Source organism: Bos indicus, chromosome 5, assembly GCF_029378745.1.
Source record: "Bos indicus isolate NIAB-ARS_2022 breed Sahiwal x Tharparkar chromosome 5, NIAB-ARS_B.indTharparkar_mat_pri_1.0, whole genome shotgun sequence".
In the NCBI taxonomy this organism is placed as follows: domain Eukaryota; kingdom Metazoa; phylum Chordata; class Mammalia; order Artiodactyla; family Bovidae; genus Bos; species Bos indicus.
Genome location: NC_091764.1, coordinates 86,174,163 through 86,194,480, shown reverse-complemented (window position 1 = coordinate 86,194,480; position 20,318 = coordinate 86,174,163). Strand labels below are relative to the sequence as shown.

General features: G+C 37.0%; 1 protein-coding gene across 35 annotated transcripts in view; it reads right to left on the bottom strand.

The window, feature by feature from the left end:
* The window catches only part of SOX5 (SRY-box transcription factor 5), a 1,171,821-nt gene that overhangs the window by 399,642 nt on the left and 751,861 nt on the right, over positions 1-20,318 (bottom strand). For 32 of the 35 annotated variants that reach the window (XM_070788609.1, XM_070788604.1, XM_070788607.1 and 29 more), the window contains one exon: positions 11,324-11,555. In XM_070788609.1, coding sequence (XP_070644710.1) covers positions 11,324-11,554 — 231 coding nt within the window. In that variant the 5' untranslated portion in view covers position 11,555. The remainder of the gene's footprint in view (positions 1-11,323; positions 11,556-20,318) is intronic. The other 3 variants (XM_070788594.1, XM_070788622.1, XM_070788595.1) reach the window with 1 other exon arrangement.

The following is a 20,318-nucleotide window of genomic DNA, read 5'->3' as shown; positions in this document are numbered from 1 at the left end:
AAGAGACAGTATATGTAACTAAGAAGGAAGTACATATCAGAGCACAATGGTGCTGATTCTCCCTTCCTGATAATGGCTCCTTTGAGATCCACAAGTAGATCCATTAAGAATGTTTTCTGACAGAATTAAGTTGAAAGAGAGAGGAAGAAGAGGAGCAAATGAAAAGGATCAAAGGAAGAAAAATGAGATAAAATTTATAACATCTGAGAAAAAGAATAAAGGTTGGTTCCTAAACTTTTATTTTTAACTTCCAAATACAAATCGTCCCATCATGCAGGTATGAGGATGAGAAATGGAGTATTTCCTGCCATATGAATAAACAAGGATGCCACAGCCACTAGTGATCCCTGCCTTCTGAACATGAATTTCTGAGCCTAAAGGGCACCCAGGAAGGAGAACAACACCTGCAATCTGGCAGCCATTAGCTGCGGCCGCTCCCTATGATGAGCACTAAAGAGCAGGGGTGGGGTGGGGGGGTTAAAAACACAGGACACTGGCCCCCAGAGAGCCGAGATGTATATGAAAGGAATGATTTCAGTAGGACCAGACTCTTAACATCTTCCCATACATAGAAAAGTGCTAAATTCCTTAACTTGAGATATCTGCTCTTCTTTAATTAACAATAATCTTCTGATGTCCAGACCACTTTCCCCTTGCTGCAAAACTTCTCTAAATCTGACTCTTCCCCCTGTGTCTCATTGGAGCAGTTCTCTCAGGGTTACTTGAGATGCTGTCTCTCAGGCTTGAAGTCCTAAAAATTTCTACCAAATAACTCTCAATGTTTATATTGTGACTATTTTTTCAAATAGACAAGAATAACGATGGGATAAAGATGAACACCTCTCCCCTCCACAAAAATCAGGAGCACCATTCAAGTTTATCTCCAGCATTGCTTCCTAGTACCCATGATGTTTCTGGCATCCTAGTCAAATATCCCACCATTCTTTTCACTTCATTTCCATTTTCACTCAAGGTGGTTATCTAGATTAAAGAAAGGAAACATTCAGAACACTAATAACTAAAGTAGTTGTTTTTATTCCTATTAAAATGAGGCATATATTTTACTAATGTTACATTTTATATTAAGACCCTTTACAAGGCACTTTGTCTTTCGTATGTTTTCTTAATTTCTTCTTTTTTCTTACTTAGTTAACTCTTCTGGGAATAATATATTTAAGCAAAAACAAAACAATGCAAAATTATAAAATAAAGACTTTGCATTAATAGTAATGATCCAAAGAGCATATATTTTTAATATCCTGGCATCTAGTAATTTTCTCATAGGACAATTTCATATTAATATGTTTCTGATCCCCACAGATGAGTTATACTTCAACTGTGAATCTGCTTAGCACTTTTTAGCCTGTATCAGATCAGATCAGATCAGATCAGTCACTCAGTCATGTCCGACTCTTTGTGAACCCGTGAATCGCAGCACGCCAAGCCTCTCTGTCCATCACCAACTCCTGGAGTTCACTCAGACTCATGTCCATCGAGTCAGTGATGCCATCCAGCCATCTCATCCTCTGTCGTTCCCTTCTCCTCCTGCCCCCAATCCCTCCCAGCATCAGAGTCTTCTCCAATGAGTCAACTCTTAGCATGAGGTGGCCAAGTACTGGAGTTTCAGCTTTAGCATCATTCCTTCCAAAGAAATCCCAGGGCTGATCTCCTTTAGAATGGACTGGTTGGATCTCCTTGCAGTCCAAGGGACTCTCAAGAGTCTTCTCCAACACCACAGTTCAAAACCATCAATTCTTCGGCACTCAGCCTTATTCACAGTCCAACTCTCACATCCATACATGACCACAGGAAAAACCATAGCCTTGACTAAACGAACCTTTGTTGGCAAAGTAATGTCTCTGCTTTTTAATATGCTATCTAGGTTGGTCATAACTTTCCTTCCAAGGAGTGAGCGTCTTTTAATTTCATGGCTGCAGTCACCATTTGCAGTGATTTTAGAGCCCAGAAAAATAAAGTCTGACACTGTTTCCACTGTTTCCCCATCTATTTCCCATGAAGTGATGGGACCGGATGCCATGATCTTCGTTTTCTGAATGTTGAGCTTTAAGCCAACTTTTTCACTCTCCACTTTCACCTTCATCAAGAGGCTTTTTAGTTCCTCTTCACTTTCTGCCATAAGGGTGGTGTCATCTCCATATCTGAGGTTATTGATACTTCTCCCAGCAATCTTGATTCCAGCTTGTGTTTCTTCCAGTCCAGCGTTTCTCATGATGTACTCTGCATATAAGTTAAATAAACAGGGTGACAATATACAGCCTTAACATACTCTCTTTCCTATTTGGAACCAGTCTGTTGTTCCATGTCCAGTTCTAACTGTTGCTTCCTGACCTGCATACAAATTTCTCAAGAGGCAGATCAGGTGGTCTGGTATTCCCATCTCTTTCAGAATTTTCCACAGTTTACTGTGATCCACACAGTCAAAGGCTTTGACATAGTCAATAAAGCAGAAAGAGACATTTTTCTGGAACTCCTTTGCTTTTTCCATGATCCAGCGGATGTTGGCAATTTGATTTCTGGTTCCTCTGCCTTTTCTAAAACCAGCTTGAACATCAGGAAGTTCACAGTTCACATATTACTGAAGCCTGGCTTGGAGAATTTTAAGCATTACCTTACCAGCGTGTGAGATGAGTGCAATTGTGTGGTAGTTTGAGCATTCTTTGGCATTGCCTTTCTTTGGGATTGGAATGCAAACTGCCCTTTTCCAGTCCTGTGGCCACTGCTGAGTTTTCCAAATTTGGTGTCATATTGAGTGCAGCACTTTCACAGCATCATCTTTCAGGACCTGGAACAGCTCAACTGGACTTCCATCACCTCCATTAGCTTTGTTCATAGTGATGCTTTCTAAGGCCCACTTGACTTCACATTCCAGGATGTCTGGCTCTAGGTCAGTGATCACACCATCGTGATTAATCTGGGTCGTGAAGATCTTTTTTGTACAGTTCTTCTGTGTATTCTTGCCACCTCTTCTTAATACCTTCTGCTTCTGTTAGGTCCATCCCATTTCTGTCCTTTATCTAGCCCATCTTTGCATGAAATGTTCCTTTGGTATCTCTGATTTTCTTGAAGAGATCTCTAGTCTTTCCCATTCTGTTGTTTTCCTCTATTTCTTTGCATTGATCGCTGAAGAAGGGTTTCTTATCTCTTCTTGCTATTCTTTGGAACTCTGCATTCAGATGTTTGTATCTTTCATTTCTCCTTTGCTTTTCTTCTCTTCTTTTCACAGCTATTTGTAAGGCCTCCCCAGACAGCCATTTTGCTTTTTTGCATTTCTTTTCCATGGGGATGGTCTTGATCCCTGTCTCCTGTACAATGTCACGAACCTCATTCCATAGTTCATCAGGCACTCTATCTATCAGATCTAGGCCCTTAAATCTATTTCTCACTTCCACTGTATAATCATAAGGGATTTGATTTTGGTCATACCTGAATGGTCTAGTGGTTTTCCCTAGTTTCTTCAATTTAAGTCTGAATTTTGCAATAAGGAGTTCATGGTCTGAGCCACAGTCAGCTCCTGGTCTTGTTTTTGTTGACTGTATAAAGATTCTCCATCTTTGGATGCAAAGAATATAATCAATATGATTTCGGTGTTGACCATCTGGTGATGTCCATGTGTAGAGTCTTCTCTTGTGTTGTTGGAAGAGGGTGTTTGTTATGTCCAGTGCATTTTCTTGGCAAAACTCTATTAGTCTTTGTCCTGCTTCATTCCGTATTCTAAGGCCAAATTTGCCTGTTACTCCAGGTGTTTCGTGACTTCCTACTTTTGCATTCCAGTCCCCTATAATGAAAAGGACATCTTTTTTGGGTGTTAGTTCTCAAAGGTCTTGTAGGTCTTCATAGAACCGTTCAACTTCAGCTTTTTCAGTGTTACTGGTGCCTGTATCAGGGTTCTAATATTTTATACTACAATCTGGTGACTTTTGTGCTCATCTTACCCCCATACTATACAAAAAGCTACATGAGGAAAAAGACTAGTTCTTATTCATTTCTACGTCTCTGCTGATAGGTATCCATTGTATATATCTGAGTTGAATCTTTTTACAACAGCCCTATTAAATGAGAGCAATTAAATTACATTAGACCAAATCTTCCTAAGCAAACACATCTCCTCCATTACCACAGCATTAGAAGTTCTTACTTATTCCCCTGTCACTGCATAGCACTCTGTGAAGAAGCTCACGGTGGATCTTCATTAAGAGTCCTGAACTCCCAAGGCTGATTCATGTTCATGTATGCCAAAAACACTACAATATTGTAAAGTAATTAGCCTCCAATTAAAATAAATAATTTAAAAAAGAGTCCTGAACTATCTGGCAATACACATAGTACTTTTTGGTATGTGAGAATACATCCATTTCTCAAAGCCTGGTTAACTTTAAACTCAACAGTAGTACTTCAGATACTGTGGCCATCACATGAATCAAGGTTTTCTCCATCTCATATTAGATGCTCTCACACCTGAATGGAAAGGAGTTGTGTGGTAACAGGACACAACCAGATCTATTGGCCAACTTAATAGATGAGTTTGATAGATCCCAACTAATTGGTTTCCATGTGTCCTCATTCCTTCTAGGAAAGGGCCTCTCAGGTGGCACTACTGGTGAAAAAAAAAAAATCACCTTCCAACACAGGAGATGCAAGAGACACAGGATTGATCCCTGTGTTGGAAAGATCCCCTGGTGAAGGAAATGGCAACCCACTCCAGTATTCTCACTTGGAAAATCCCATGGACAGAGGAGCCTGGCAGGCTAAGTCCATGGGATTGCGGAGTCAGACACAACTGAGAGCACATGCGCGCGCGCGCGCGCGCGCACACACACACACACACACTCCTTCTAGCCTGAGGGTAATTTTCAGAAACAATGGAAATATAAAGATTGAACCACTTACATTCAAATACAAGCCTAGCATTTTATCTAAATAAATTCCTTTGTGTGGTATTTTCTGACAACACTTACAGAATAATGTTCAAAACAATGTAATTTCATTGTATGATAAACATCAATTTAGCATAAAAAACAAATACAAACTTGTCATCATTTTCACCTTGTTTCAATTGAATTGGCCTTGTTTAGATAAGCAAGCCTATCTCTTACAGAAGCAACAGTTATAGATAAAAGTGTGTGAAATCGGGGGTGTGTGTGTGTGTGTGTAGATTTATACTGCCTACTCTCATAATTTTTTACTGCTACACTGCACATATGGCTTCCAAGCTTACTTTATCTGAATCTTTCTGAATCTATTCTCCATGCTATTAAACTAAGCACATTCCACATCATTCAAATGTAATTACACTTTTGTTTAAAATGTAGGAGAATGCTCTTTCTAAACAATGAAATTCTCATTATTAGAACTGGCAAAATAATTGTACTAGTGTTAACAACAGTATGCATTATACCATCACAATAACTTATGCTAAGTTTGATACACAAAGGTAACCAGAAATTTAAAAGCTTATAAAAACCACCATATAAAAATAGGAATCTTCACCATACCATAATTAAGGTCCTATTCTGTGACTTATTTTTAAATAACACATGCAGTTTTCTCTTTTCCTTCTCAAGTTTTCTGAACAGTACTTCACACATAAAATTATCCTACTCAAACATCGAAAATGCATTACTAACAACTGTCAGATTGTAAGCAAAATTTATACAAAGGGTATTTCAAGACACAGCTATCATATAGCAATTAAAATTATATTGGGTAAATAAAAGATCCCAGGAGTTGACAGTGAGCCTGAGCAAGTAAAAGTCAGTCTCTGTCATGGGCAGTGAATGAATCCTTTCAGTGTGTAAGTGTTAAAGGTTGCATTTCATACACTGGAGCTTTGCTATAATTTTATGCATGGTTCTCAGTTCTATGTCTTACTTCTATAGAAGATCAACTTAGAAAAACACCTTTTTATTCTGCTCCTGGACTTCAGGAAGAAACTGATGCACACTGAATGTTACTTTATGATAACTAGTGTCTCTGCATGCTTAAATACATTAAGATACATCCAATTACTAAACCTAATCAACACATCATATTCTCAAAGTTCTTTAACAATTCCAGGAAAATCTTACTAATATAAGCAATTCATGAGATAAGAGAGTATAATATAGCTTACAAATCCACTGGGTCTTTATATGTTCAAACAATTATATGCAAATATAGTATATACTTCACATGAAATTCAGTTATTTATTGAGAGAACAGTTCAAATTATTTTTTAAAAAACTGTATTCTTAAGTAACTGTATACTTTAAAAATCAATCTTGGGAAGGAAGCAGCAGTGTATCCCCACTCTGCAGTCATACAAAACTGTTCACTCAAATCAAGAGGAACTTAAGTCAAAAGAGAGTTTTTCTGAGGTAAGAGAAAACATTTTATAGGGGAAAAAACGACAATTGGTTATTCAGTAACCACAGGTGGTCAAGACTTCCATTTCACATCCCTTTTGACACTAGAACAACTATCTAAGCAGCAGAAGTAGCATGTAACCAGATGAAGTGAATGCCAACATGGCCACCACAGAGTACCCTGGCAGCCTCTCATGCTGCTACTTGATTTCTCTTCAGACTTACTCTGTTTCCCTCTTATGCTCATAAATAATCATGTTGACTGACATAAGGACATGTTCTGGATAGTTCTTTGAATTATGAAATAAATCTATCTATATCAGAACTATCATTAAAAATGAGCCAGAAATTATAGTGTCTCTTGCTTGTCTCTGAAAATCTGAAGTCACAGCCTCCAAACTCAGGTCAAAAAAAAAAAAAAACAAAACAGGCAGAGGGGACAAGAAAGTTTGTCCTTCATACACATAAAGCCCAGGACTGCCTTTTCACTCATATCATAAACAGACTTGCCAACCTTGTCTTTTACCTTTTTGAAGATTATATGGGGATTCTTGACAAGATTATGAGAGCTTCAGAGAAGGACCAACAGAATTAGTCTTTTTCATATTTATAATTATGTATCTCAATCTTATATTGACTAGAAATCTGACTATTTTATACCTATGTGATATTATAATTATATATAATATTATTATAGTATAATACTATTCTGATCAGTAAGTAAAACTCTCCAAGAACAGGACTTGTAGTATTTATACCAGTTATAAATGTTTGGGGAGTTAGTCTTAGTTAGCCACTTGGTTTATTTCTCCAAAATATCAAGGCAAAACCCCACAACTTCAGAAAGGAAGAATTCCGTCTTTATCTGACCCATTTCAAACTTTAACACTTGCATACCCTGAATATGAACATACGACCCTAATTCCCCAAATTCAATATATGGCAGCAGTCATGAGGTGTACAGAACTTCTATCTCAGGAAATATTTTCCAACCTACATTTTATATTGAAAGCATTTCTCTACAACTTCAAGGTGGCATTAAAGGGATTACTCAGAAGTTTTACTTTGTCTCTAAACTATGTAGGCAATACAAAATGCAGACCTCTCAACATCTCCCTTTTTTATTAAAGAATGGAGTATAAATGTCACATATAAACCAGCAATGAAATCTGGTAACCTGTTTTTTTGGTTTCCTTAAATTCAACTCTATGATACAAAAATAATGAAACATTCCCTCTGTTTTCAAAGATACTGAATAGGAAAAAATAATGTATGTTACTATTGAAATAAAAGGACTTACATGAATATGACAATGGCCTAGTATTCAGAAAAAAATAAAGAATTTTGTGTTGAATAACAATTCTATGAATGTATTTAATCATTTTGATAACCAGGTAAAATATATCTTAATCAGCTTAACAGCTGAATATACCATGGCTACTAGAGCATGCTTTCTGTACTACATTAGTATATTCTACTTTAGTTCTAAAATTTTTAGAAAATCAGCATATTCACCATGAATAATGGCTTAACATCTTTGCTCAAAACATATTTTCTATTTAATCATCCATATAAAATTTGCTGTTTAGTCAGTACTCATAAATTGAGTATCTATTATATACCGGGTATCAGGAATACAACTATGTATAACATGCATGTATATATGTATAACTGTGCCTTCAAGGAGAAGTACAGTGCACAGAAAGGCAGACATGTAGATACATAAATCATAACACAGACCATGAGAAAAGATATAAACATGTACCATGGATAAAGAACAGCAACCACTCTGCCTTGGGAAGTCAGGGAAAGCATCTGCTGCTGCTGCTGCTAAGTCGCTTCAGTCGTGTCCGACTCTGTGCGACCCCACAGACAGCCTCCTGCCAGGCTCCTCTGTTCCTGGGATTCTCCAGGCAAGAACACTGGAGTGGGTTGCCATTTCCTTCTCCAATGCATGAAAGTGAAAAGTGAAAGTGAAGTCGCTCAGTCGTGCCTGACTCTTAGCGACCTCATGGACTGCAGCCCACCAGGTTCCTCCGTCCATGGGATTTTCCAGGCAAGAGTACTGGAGTGGGGTGCCATTGCCTTCTCCAATGGAAAGCATCTAAAAAGAAGCAATTTTAAATTCAGTCTTGTGGGAGAAACACAATTTACCAGGAGAGTAAAATAAGAAGAGTTTTCCAGGTAGAAAGAATAAGTTTGTGTCATTAGAGGTCACCTGGTATGTTTATGAACATGCATGAAAACCTTCACAAGACTGAAGCACTGGGTCTTTGGCAGAATGTGGCCAAAGAGGAGACAAAAGGCATATTTTGGTGCCAGTCTATATAGAGCCTTTATGTGAAGAGAGTTGTAGACTAAATCTTGTAGGCAACAAGGACACACATTACTTTCCAAAGTGGGATAAATAATCCAACTCTTTTCTCAGGGAAACAAGTCTAGTGGAGGTTGAAAGGAAGATAGGAAAGAGGAGAGGCTGGAAATTTGAGATCATATAAAAGAAATCAAGAAATTTTTGAAGCTGGTACAAATTTATAAACCAAGTAGATATATACAGTAAAAGAAAATATCAGTGTTGATGTTACTAAAACTAAGTTAAATCATTTGAATGCACACTGTATTAACATTAAGTACAACAGATCTTAAACTCTGGGGGCTTCAGATCTACTTGAGAATCTGATAAAAATCATAACCCTACTCATATGTGTGCACACAGAGAATTCTCCATTTATCTTCAGGAGAGCTACAGGCGCTAGTTAAGAATTTCTCCCCTGGATAAAGTTGCTTGAGGAAAGGAGTCATACCTTATGAAAATTATTTCCATAGTGCGCAACAAAACCTTGGTACAAAGAAGGTAGTTCATAGGTTTTACTTAGTTATACTGTATTCTCCATTACAAACTGGATTTCATTTTCATTAACATCCTGCATTGTAGCATCCACTTGTGCCAACTACAGTATGTATTAACAATTTAACATACTTTTCTCATATCCATCCTTGAGTGTACTTAAGATAGTTTCCCCTTTCTTCTAGCAATAATTATTTATAATCACTCTTTCAAATTTGTGTGTTTATGTTTACAGCAGTATTACAGGAAAACCAAACCAAGAAGCACTCCCCACATGAAATTCCATGAAGGAAGGCAATGGTCAACATATTGAGAGGGGGTAAAGCATGAGCACTGATGCAATGACAAATGGGGAGTCTGACCTCTCTACCCTGTTGAGCTGCTTACTATCATTTCCCCCCTTTCTTTTTCTAGTTTTAACCTTTGTGAAGGAGGCCAAGAAGTTATATCATTGCACATTACTAACATGAACTCAGAGGGGAAAGAAGGAGGACTTCTGGATAGTATGATTTAACTTGACAAATAAGAGATAATCAGGATATTAAATGTGTGTGCATAATTGTGAAGAGCTTATAAAATTTAAAAGCATGAAATCCAAAGCCAGACCATCTGGGTAAACTCTGGTTCTCCCACTTACTAGCTGTGATCTGGAGCAAACTATTTAGACTCACTGTGCCTCAGTTTCCTCCTCACCTGTAAAATGGGATTAATGATAACACTTCCCTGAATTATTGTGATGGTTAAATGAGTTAATATATATCATGTGCTTGAAACAACACACCTGTAAGAGTACTATTTAAGAGTTAACTAAAACATTCTTCTTGGTAAGAAAATTTTGGCACACAGTCAAAAATACTCAGGAGAAATTCTGCCTTTGAGGCTTAAAATTTGAATGGACGTATTTAAATCTAATGTGAATTATCAAAGGACAGTGTTTATTTCATAGATATTAGAAGATAATCTGATTCTTCTTGTTGGTTTAATTCTATATCCAGTAATTCAATGACATAAACAAGTGGGTGTATTTCAGTACCAAACATATTTATGATGTGTAATTATTTCCTAGAGAAGTCCCACCACCCTGCAAAAAATAAATAGATAAATAAAAATTTAACAGAATCAGAGCCTTTTTTTTAAAGATATGAGAATGCATGAAGAAATATTTTTGTTGGTGTGACCTGGTTCAAATTAACAGCACTGGCATCCTTGAAGTAGAAGCAGAGGGGCCACAAAAAATGTGATACCCACCCAAGAAGTCATGTTGAAAAGGCAAGGGTGGCCTGACTGGCAGCTAAGTGCCAGGTTACCTTGCCAGCATGCTGTTTCTGCTTATTTAAGTTCCTAAGAAGAACCTAAAGGCCTTATTTATTTGTGTGTAGTCTTCTGTTTAAGCTTCAGCCAAAGATACTATGCTGTCTTCTCCCTCTCATTTGTGAAATCATGGCTTCCTAATCTTCTGTGGTGATCCAGCCCCCAGGAGCAGGGGCCAGATAAATTATCCAGAGCTGCAAATTATAGAATAGGATGTACAAGGGAATTACTGAATTATGAAAGCAACACAGTGACTGGGACTGAGTTAGGAATTAGTGCAGTTACATCAGAAATGTATTGTCTCTATGAAACATGCACTTCTGTAATATTCCCAATACTGTAAGAAATACTGGAACCCAATCTGAGGGAAGCAAAAGTTGAAAAAAAAAAAAAAACACTCTAATTTATCATGGTGGAAATGCTCAAACAATGCTATAGCTTTCTCTGGAAAAATTAGAGTTTTACTACTCTTTATTAGAAATATAAAGATATCTAACTGTCTTGAGGACTAATTTTGAACGTGTTAATATTATTCTTAGATTATGTTTTTCCACTAATTAAGTTGGGAGTGTCTCAAAAGCAGAATTCTTGAAAAACAAAAACCAAACCAAACAAAAACAGTTTAAGTATACTCCCTGCTGGAATCAATGTACTTATAAAGAATTCTAAGATGTTAGGAGTGAATCTTGTGTGTGACTATTAAGTAGATGATAATTACAAAGCATAGGACTGAAGCCAAACTACTAGAGGAGCAGATTGGTCACAAAGTGAGTGTAGGCACAATAGACCATGAGAAACCTACCATTGTATTGTGCTGAGAAGTGGGAGTCCTATGGCCACAAGTCTCTTGCGTCAGCAGAGAAACTGGCTGAAATTCCTCAGAGTGAGGCTTGTTGGGAAAACTCACATGCAAGGGAAGGTGAAAGGCTGGGAGCCCGTCACTCTCCTCTTCTTCCACTTTCTGTCTGCTTGTCACCATGGCTACCTCTCCATCTGCTTCCCCATACGGAGAGGCTGGTCGCTTGGAAGACATCCTGGAAGGAACAAAAGAGGAGAAAATAATGAAACCTCCACATAAATCCTTAATGCCGTCATTGTGTGGTTAGGGGCCATTGTAACAGAAATGCCTTTTTGTGCTGGCAGAGAGCAGGAAACCATCCAAATACCACTGCAAAGCACACACAATCAGAAACAATGGCCAAGCAGGTAGCAACAGAACAGTGCTTGTTTGTTGTGAGAATAATACACTAATATAGCACTCTCTTGTATTCTGGCTTCTTAAACAAGAGAATTCACCTAAGAACACTGCATAATGAAAGACCATTCCATTTAAAGCAAAGAAAAATACCCATCTCATTTTACACGTTGATAGACCTTATTGAAGACAGAACATCCATGAATAGCAAATCCTGTTGGCAGTTAAAAGAAGGGAAATAACTAAAAATTTTTTCACCAAAAAATAAACAAAGTAAATGAATGACTGTCATTAAAAAAAAATTGCATTAAAAGTAAGATTATTGTAAAATGTAGGAATATTGGTTATTGGCAAACCTCAGGCCACAGAACAAAAAGTTTGATATTTGTTTAAAGCTTATTAAGAAATGAAGAAATTTTATAATCACTGTTAATCCTCAAATATTTAAGGACTTTTCTCTCTCATATCCCCAAATCACCCAATTTTGGCTTTTAGTTCTAATATTAAATTTGTAGGTAGTTAAAAAAATGATAAGAATATAAAAATATTTCAATTTTATTTCCACAGTTTCATGAAATATTTAGCTGTAGATTCTCAGACTTATTTCTTCCTTAGAATACCTAAGCAAAGAAAAAATAAATTAAATAAGCATGTTTTGTTTTGACAAGCTAATGCCTATATGACAATACACTTAAGATTTTTTTTTTTTTTGTACTTGAGTCTGATTGAGAATGCTATCAGAGGTTAAAAATTAATGGCAAATATGTTTAGTGAAACATAAGACATATTTTCTTTTCATTAAATTTTTCATGGAAGCGGAATAGAGTTAAATTTTTTAATTAAAAAAAAAGTCTGGTATTTACAACTTGATTTGACCTTGAAAAACACTTTAATTTTTGTTCAACAAAGAGTGTTTACAAAATCATCCATTTATATTCTATACTACTGATACAGGAGACAGGAAAGTATGAACTAACTGCCACATCACTTCATTCATATATATCACTGATTTTTAAATTTAAATGTACTACCAAATGAGAGGGCTCTAATCTCTGTTGAATGATGCTATTCTTCAGAAGTTTTGAAAGACAAATGTATTTAAATGCTGGATATATTCTGTGAAGATATAATACCAGAGTAGAAAAAAATAAAGGCTGTGGAATCAGACAAACACAAAATAAAACACTGATTCTGCTACTTACTAGCTGGGAGACTTATTTTAATCTCTATCTCAGTTCACTCATCTTTAAAGTGAGATGTAATATCCACCTGTAATACTTTGAGAATGAACTATGTTCTGCATGAAAAATGACTTACAGAGCATTTTGCTCAGAGTAGACACTCAATAAAAAATACTGCTGTTTCTTTCACTACCTTTAAAACTACAGTGTGACCCACCACCCTCAAAAACACAAAAACAACAGCAACAACAAAAACTCAAAAATGACAATGCAGATTGCATTTTAAGAGTTAAACTGTAAAATCAACATTGGATACACAGTCTCCAATAGAGAAATGTTCCTGGTTGGGCATACTTAACAATAAACTGATCAAATGTGTTAAAGAAAAACTGTTATTAGCAGAAGTCTTGATCAGCAGAACAACACAGTAAAGAAAGGAAATAGTAGTGGTTACGAAACACTGTTTAAAGGAGAAACAGACTGGGCCAGCACATTTCAGGTATCTTTAATTATTTCTGATCTCATTACTAAGGTTCTTTTGGGCTCCAAAATCACTGCAGATGGTGATTGCAGCCATGAAATTAAAAGACGCTCACTCCTTGGAAGGAAAGTTATGACCAACCTAGATAGCATATTCAAAAGCAGAGACATTACTTTGCCAACAAAGGTCCGTCTAGTCAAGGCTATGGTTTTCCCAGTGGTCATGTATGGATGTGAGAGTTGGACTGTGAAGAAGGCTGAGCACTGAAGAATTGATGCTTTTGAACTGTGGTGTTGGAGAAGACTCTTGAGAGTCCCTTGGACTGCAAGGAGATCCAACCAGTCCATTCTGAAGGAGATCAGCCCTGGGATTTCTTTGGAAGGAATGATGCTAAAGCTGAAACTCCAGTACTTTGGCCACCTCATGCGAAGAGTTAACTCATTGGAAAAGACTCTGATGCTGGGAGGGATTGGGGGCAGGAGGAAAAGGGGATGACAAAGGACAGCTGGATGGCTCACCAACTCGATGGACATGAGTTTGGGTGAACTCCGGGAGTTGGTGATGGACAGGGAGGCCTGGCGTGCTGCGATTCATGGGGTCACAAAGAGTCGGACACGACTGAGCGACTGAACTGACCCCAAGTATACTCTAAGTATGGAGAAAGAGCAAGGGCCTGGGATTAACGGTTAGAAAAGACTGAGTCTCATTAGAAGTGGTGAAGTGAAAGCTACTCAGTCGTGTCTGACTCTGTGACCCCATGGACTATACAATCCATGGAATTCTCCAGGCAAGAATACTGGAGTGGGTAGCCTTTTCCTTCTCCAGGGGATCTTCCCAACCCAGGGATTGAACCCAGATCTCCCGCACTGCAGGCAGATTCTTTACCAGCTAAGCCACAAGGGAAGCACAAGAATACTGGAGTGGGTAATCTATCCCTTCTCCAATGGACCTTCCCAATCTAGAATTAAACCCTTTTCTCCTGCATTGCAGGCGGATTCTTTATCAACTGAGCTATCAGGGAAGCTGATAGCTGTCTCATTGGCAACACTTTTATCTATCCCCAAACTGACAGATTAAACTTTATATGATAACTCAACACTAGAGATATTTAACTCCCATTGTTTTGTTTCCATGCTCTCCTAGTAAACTGCTTTTTTAAAAAAATTCATTTATTTTAATTGAAAGATAATTGCTTTACGATATTATATTGGTTTCTGCCATACATCAACATGAATCAGCCATAGGGATATGTAGCTCCTTCCCTCTTGAACCTCCCTCCTACCTCTCACCTCAACCCACCCCTCTAGGTTGTCACAAAGCACTGAATTTGAGCTCCCTGTGTCCAAGCAAACTTCTGATTCCCATAAAGAGAATGAGGTGACAGAACATACTTAAATACACAAAGTCTTTGAGAAGTGATTTATCACATTAAATCAATAAAGAGACTTTTAATTATTTCTTGGTTTCACATGAAACTTGACTACAATTTTATTCATTTATTACACAAACCATATTATTTATGGTCTGTGTGGGATTACTATTCTTGCTGGAATTAACAAACTGGTATTTTGGTGCCTACCCCAGTCTTAAATACAGTCAGTCTCTCAACTGTCTGAAAATTTCAGTCTATTAGCAAGAGTCAGTTTCTGGGTTATCAAAAAGAAAAGTATATCAGATGGCTTATTTAATGGCCAGCTGGCTAGTTAATACAATTCTATGACTTTCAGAAGACATTACCTTTCTGCTGACTTCTACTTTATTAATATCATTATTAATAATGACTATGAAAATTAAAAGTCTTAAAGTAGAAAAAAGGTATATAAGGTAGATAGTTAAGATACTGCTATTTGCAAAACTTCTAGTTCTTCTGATATCTAAACTATTTTTACACCTAATTGGACACACAGTCTCTCCATATACATATCGTGTTATGGAGAAAAAATCATAAGGTCTAAAATACCAAAGAGCCATGGTGCTAAAAATCAACTGATTCTAAAATATTATATATTTTAGGTTTATTTCAATTCCATTTTTAGAGACTTATAGAATGTTCTTAAATGTGTTAGACTTACAAGAGTATTATTATGTAGCTCAGGTAAAAGATTACTTAAAGAAGTTTTAAATTACTAGAATAATAATGACTACGGTTATAGTTTAGTAATAGGCTAGAAAATGAGACAGAAGCAAAACAAAATACATAAATTATGTTAAGAGCAAATAATCTGTTGGTTACATTATCTGTGTTTTATCTTCTAAAACTATTGATAACAAAATAACCAATATCATTAAATTCTTGATTTTTTTTTTTTTTTTTTTGTCTACCAAAGGGTTTTATTTTGGATAGATGAAAGTCTCAATTTTGAAAAAAGCATTAAGGAGGCATTGAAAATTTCCACGTCTTTTCTATCTGGGAAATGTAGGCTTCCAATTCCTGCAGCTCACACTACACGTCTGTGTTACAGTGCAAGAACACCTTAGAACAACTTGAGGATCTAGGCTGGGGCATGCTCTACTATATTCATTCAGAGATGATTTTTGTCATTCCTGTGGTACGTGCGAGATGGACAAGGAACAAAACTCAGACTTCAAAGAAAGTGACATGAGACTAACAATTACAATCTAGTGTAACACTAACTTCTAGAGTTAGTTTATAACTATACAGTTCATTTATAACTATAACAATGACTATTATAGTTTATAAAGTAGTCTTTAACTCACTTCTTTGTGCGTGGACAAGAAAATCTTCTTCAAAGAAGTGATGTCTAATTCCAGGACAGAAAGGAATCTTTATAGCATCAACAATTCTTTACTCATGGCTTACTATGTATAAGACTCGTATCTAATGGGAATAAAAAAATGCAGTTCGGGGTCTCTGCTTTAAAGAAATTATGAATTGTTTGTTGTTCAGTTACCAAGTTGTGTCCATTTTTTTGTGACCCCATGGACTGCGGCATGCCAGGCTTCCCTCTCCTTCACTATCTTCCAGAGTTTGCTCAAATTCACATTCTCAATTTTGAATACACATTGGAATTACATCAGTTCAGTTCAGTTGCTCAGTCATGTCCGACTCTTTGCGACCCCATGAACCACAGCACACCAGGCCTCTCTGTCCATCACCAACTCCTGGAGTCCACCCAAACCTATGCCCATTGAGTCAGTGATGCCATCCAACCATCTCATCCTCTGTCATCCCCTCTCCTCCTGCCCTCAATCTTTTCCAGCATCAGGGTCTTTTCAAATGAGTTGGCTCTTCACATCAGGTGGCCAAAATACAGGAGTTTCAGCTTCAGCATCAGTCCTTAGGACTGATTTCCTTTAGGATGGACTGGTTGGATCTCCTTGCAGTCCAAGGGACTCTCAAGAGTCTTCTCCAACACCATAGTTCAAAAGCATCAATTCTTCGGCTCTCAGCTTTCTTTATATTCCAACTCTCACATCCATACATGACCACTGGAAAAACCATAGCCTTGACTAGAAGGACTTTTGTTGACAAAGTAATGTCTCTGCTTTTGAATATGCTGTCTAGGTTGGTCATAACTTTCCTTCCAAGGAGTAAGCGTCTTTTAATTTCATGGCTACAATCACAATCTGCAGTGATTTACATAGAAAGGTTTAAAAACTACTGCTGCCTGAGTCTCACTGCCAGATATTCTGATGCTATTGGTTTTGGAATGCACACAGCTTATCAGAAATTTCTAAGGCTTACAGGTGAGTCTAATGTGCAGTTAACAGGTGCTATTTGTGCAAGTCAGAATAATACCTCCCACTCAAGATGCCCAAACTCTAATCTCTGAAACCAGTGAATATGTTACCTTACAAGGCAAAAGGGACTTAGTAGATATAATTAGGGACTTGAGATAAGGAGATTTATTCTGGATATTGTGAGTGGACCCAAAGTAATCATAAAGGTCCTTATAAGGGAGGGAAACAGGAGCATCACAGTCAGAGAGAGTAATAGGAAGATACTATGCAGGACTTTGAAAATGGACTATGCAATCACAAGCCGGAGAACATACTCTAAAAAGCTATAAAAGGCCATGAAACAGATTTCCCCCAGAACCTCTAGACAGAATGGGCTTTGCCAACACCTTGACTATAAGACTTCTGACCTCTAGAAACGTCTGACCTCTAGAAACGTTAAGTGAATACATTTGCATAGTTTAAGTCACTAAACTTCTGATAATTTGTTACAAAAGTCACAGAAAACTAATTCACCACTATTTGAAATATATTTTTTCACACTAGGGATTTTCTCAATCTGAAGTCCTCCTAACTCATTTACACACTTTCTTGTTCCTTCATCTCATTTAGTTTTCTGCTTCAACATCATTTCCAAGCATTTATCACTTGCGGTATTTTAATTATTTTCTTTGTTCATCTGTCTTCCTCACTGTAAGACTGAAGAAGGAAAACTTTAGTTTTGTCCACAGCTACTTTCCACAGCTACTTACTCAGGACTTAAAATCCTTTCTGAATATAGTGGTCTCTCAATCAATGTGTGTTTAATGAAATCTACTATTGAAAACTAGAAACTATCTTACTATTCTCTAACTGTAGATGGTTGTAAGATCCAGTCTTACAGGACATGTAGGCTTAGAAAATGCTCTAATGTCAGAAAAAAAGAAATCCAGCTCAGTGATAACACTGAATTTCTTTTTAATAATTCTATGTAGAGGATTTGGTAAACCTTGTTTATTCAGGTTTTAAGTACTTGTGGGAAAAAAAAAACAAACAAACCCTATAGCTCTTTCTAAAATGCAGTAAGTAAAATACTGTAAAAGTGAAGTAACTTTATAAAATGCTACAGCATTAATTATTAATAGGTCTGTTACTGAAGAATCTCATCTACTTACTGCTTTAAATTTAACTCTTGTCTGCTTAGCAAATGTTCTTTGCTGCAATTATTCTAGAAAATGATATGCACAAAGAAATTTGTGTACAGACCAAGCACAAAATGGAAGACTCAGATTGGGAAGTGCTTTCTGTGTATAATAGTTACCCTTTAAAGTTTCTGTTTTTCTCTAAACATTTTAACCTTTGACTAGTTAATTCAGAGATGAAGTCCTAGGAAGCAGTGCCTTCTACTGGTTATTCTTTTAGAATGATAATATTATTTATTTTAAGGTTTGCAGTTATGTATAAAAATATTTTTAAAAATCTAGAAAGAACAAACTAAAATCCCAGCTCTTATTAAAACCTGCCCCAACCACCATAAATGAAATGACTTTTCCCCACCTCAGATAGTATCATCAACTCTTGTTAATAGACCACTTAAAAAAACTGAACATTGGTATCACCTATGACATTGATTCAACAACTTAACTACTTTTCTTTTTCTTATTAGTATCTATTACTGGAAAATAAGATTTTAGTAAACACAGGTCTACTGATAATCATTTCATATGATTTTTCCAAGCTGAACAAAAATCTTTCCAAATTGTTCTGTACTTTTCCCCTAAATAATATAATCTGCTATACTGAATGAGTTACAATTAGTTATGTAACCACATAATTCCTAGCACATAGTTGTCACTCAATGTATTTTTGTATGTGTAAATGAATGGTCAGAGTGTCTATTTTGTGCTAGGCAAGTTACCTTTGTCTTACAGAGGAAACAGGTAACTTAGATACAAAGACACTTGTGGTTTACTTTTAAAGAAGTAGATGAAAATAGAAGACATATATTCAGTAATTTATTCATTCATTCACAGAAACACATTTATGGAAAGACTATCATGTGCCTACAGATAGCAACATCATTAAGAAATCAAGAAAGAATAATTTAAGGTAAATGATTTTTTATAAATATGAGTACTATGGAGGATTGGAGAAGGCAATGGCAACCCACTCCAGTACTCTTGCCTGTAAAATCCTATGGACGGAGGAACCTGGTAGGCTGCAGTTCATGGGGTCATGAAGAGTCAGACACGACTGAGCAACTTCACTTTCACTTCCATGCACTGGAGAAGGAAATGGCAACCCACTTGCCTGGAGAATCCCAGGGACGGCGGAGCCTGGTAGGCTGCCATCTATGGGGTTGCACAGAGTCGGACACAACTGAAGTGACTTAGCAGCAGCATGGACGATAGATAGTAGAGAGATACTGTCCTGCTTAAGGGCTTCCCTGGTGGTTCAATGGTAAAGAATCCGCCTGCAATGCAGGAGATGTTTGGGTCTAATCACTGGGTTGGGAAGATTCCCTGGAGGAGGGCATGACAACCCACTCTAGTATTCTTGCCTGGAGAACCCCAAAGACAGAGAAGTTTGGTGGGCTCCAGTCCATGGGGTCACAAAGAGTCAGACACAACTGAAGCGACTTAGCACACGTGCATGCCCTGCTTAAAATAATCAGGGAATGCTTCCTACAAATCAGAGGAACTCAACAGTGCAATGAAGGACAGATCAGGTGTACTTAGACACAGAGAAGAGGAGATTATAGATAGGAGAAATGACATCAGCAAATTAAAGAAATACACAAAATGATACGTGATAGTGAGTAGAACAGTTTGGTTCAAGTGGAAGATTCTACGAGGAGTAAAGGCAGATAAAGGTGAAAGGCAGGGACGAGATGATAATGATTCTGGTTAGATTCCAACAAGTGTGAATGGCTGTACCAAATGAGAGATTGATACTGGAGGTAGAAGGAAACTGGAGATGACTGCTGAACTACACAATAACATAATAAAAATTACATTCTAGGAAGGAAGTCCTTCAGAAATCAGTAACTGATAGAAGCTTGAGGGTGGAAACCAGAGAAGGGGGAATGATTGGGTGAGATAATTCAAAGATAAACAGATTCCTTGACTACAATTTACAGAATGATACTGCTAATAAGAAAAATACATATTTTAGAAAGAAGGCCAGCTTGGAGGAAAATATTAAATTCATTTTAAAAATAAATCTTTGTTGACTGGAGAATTTTAAAAGGAAATAGCAGATA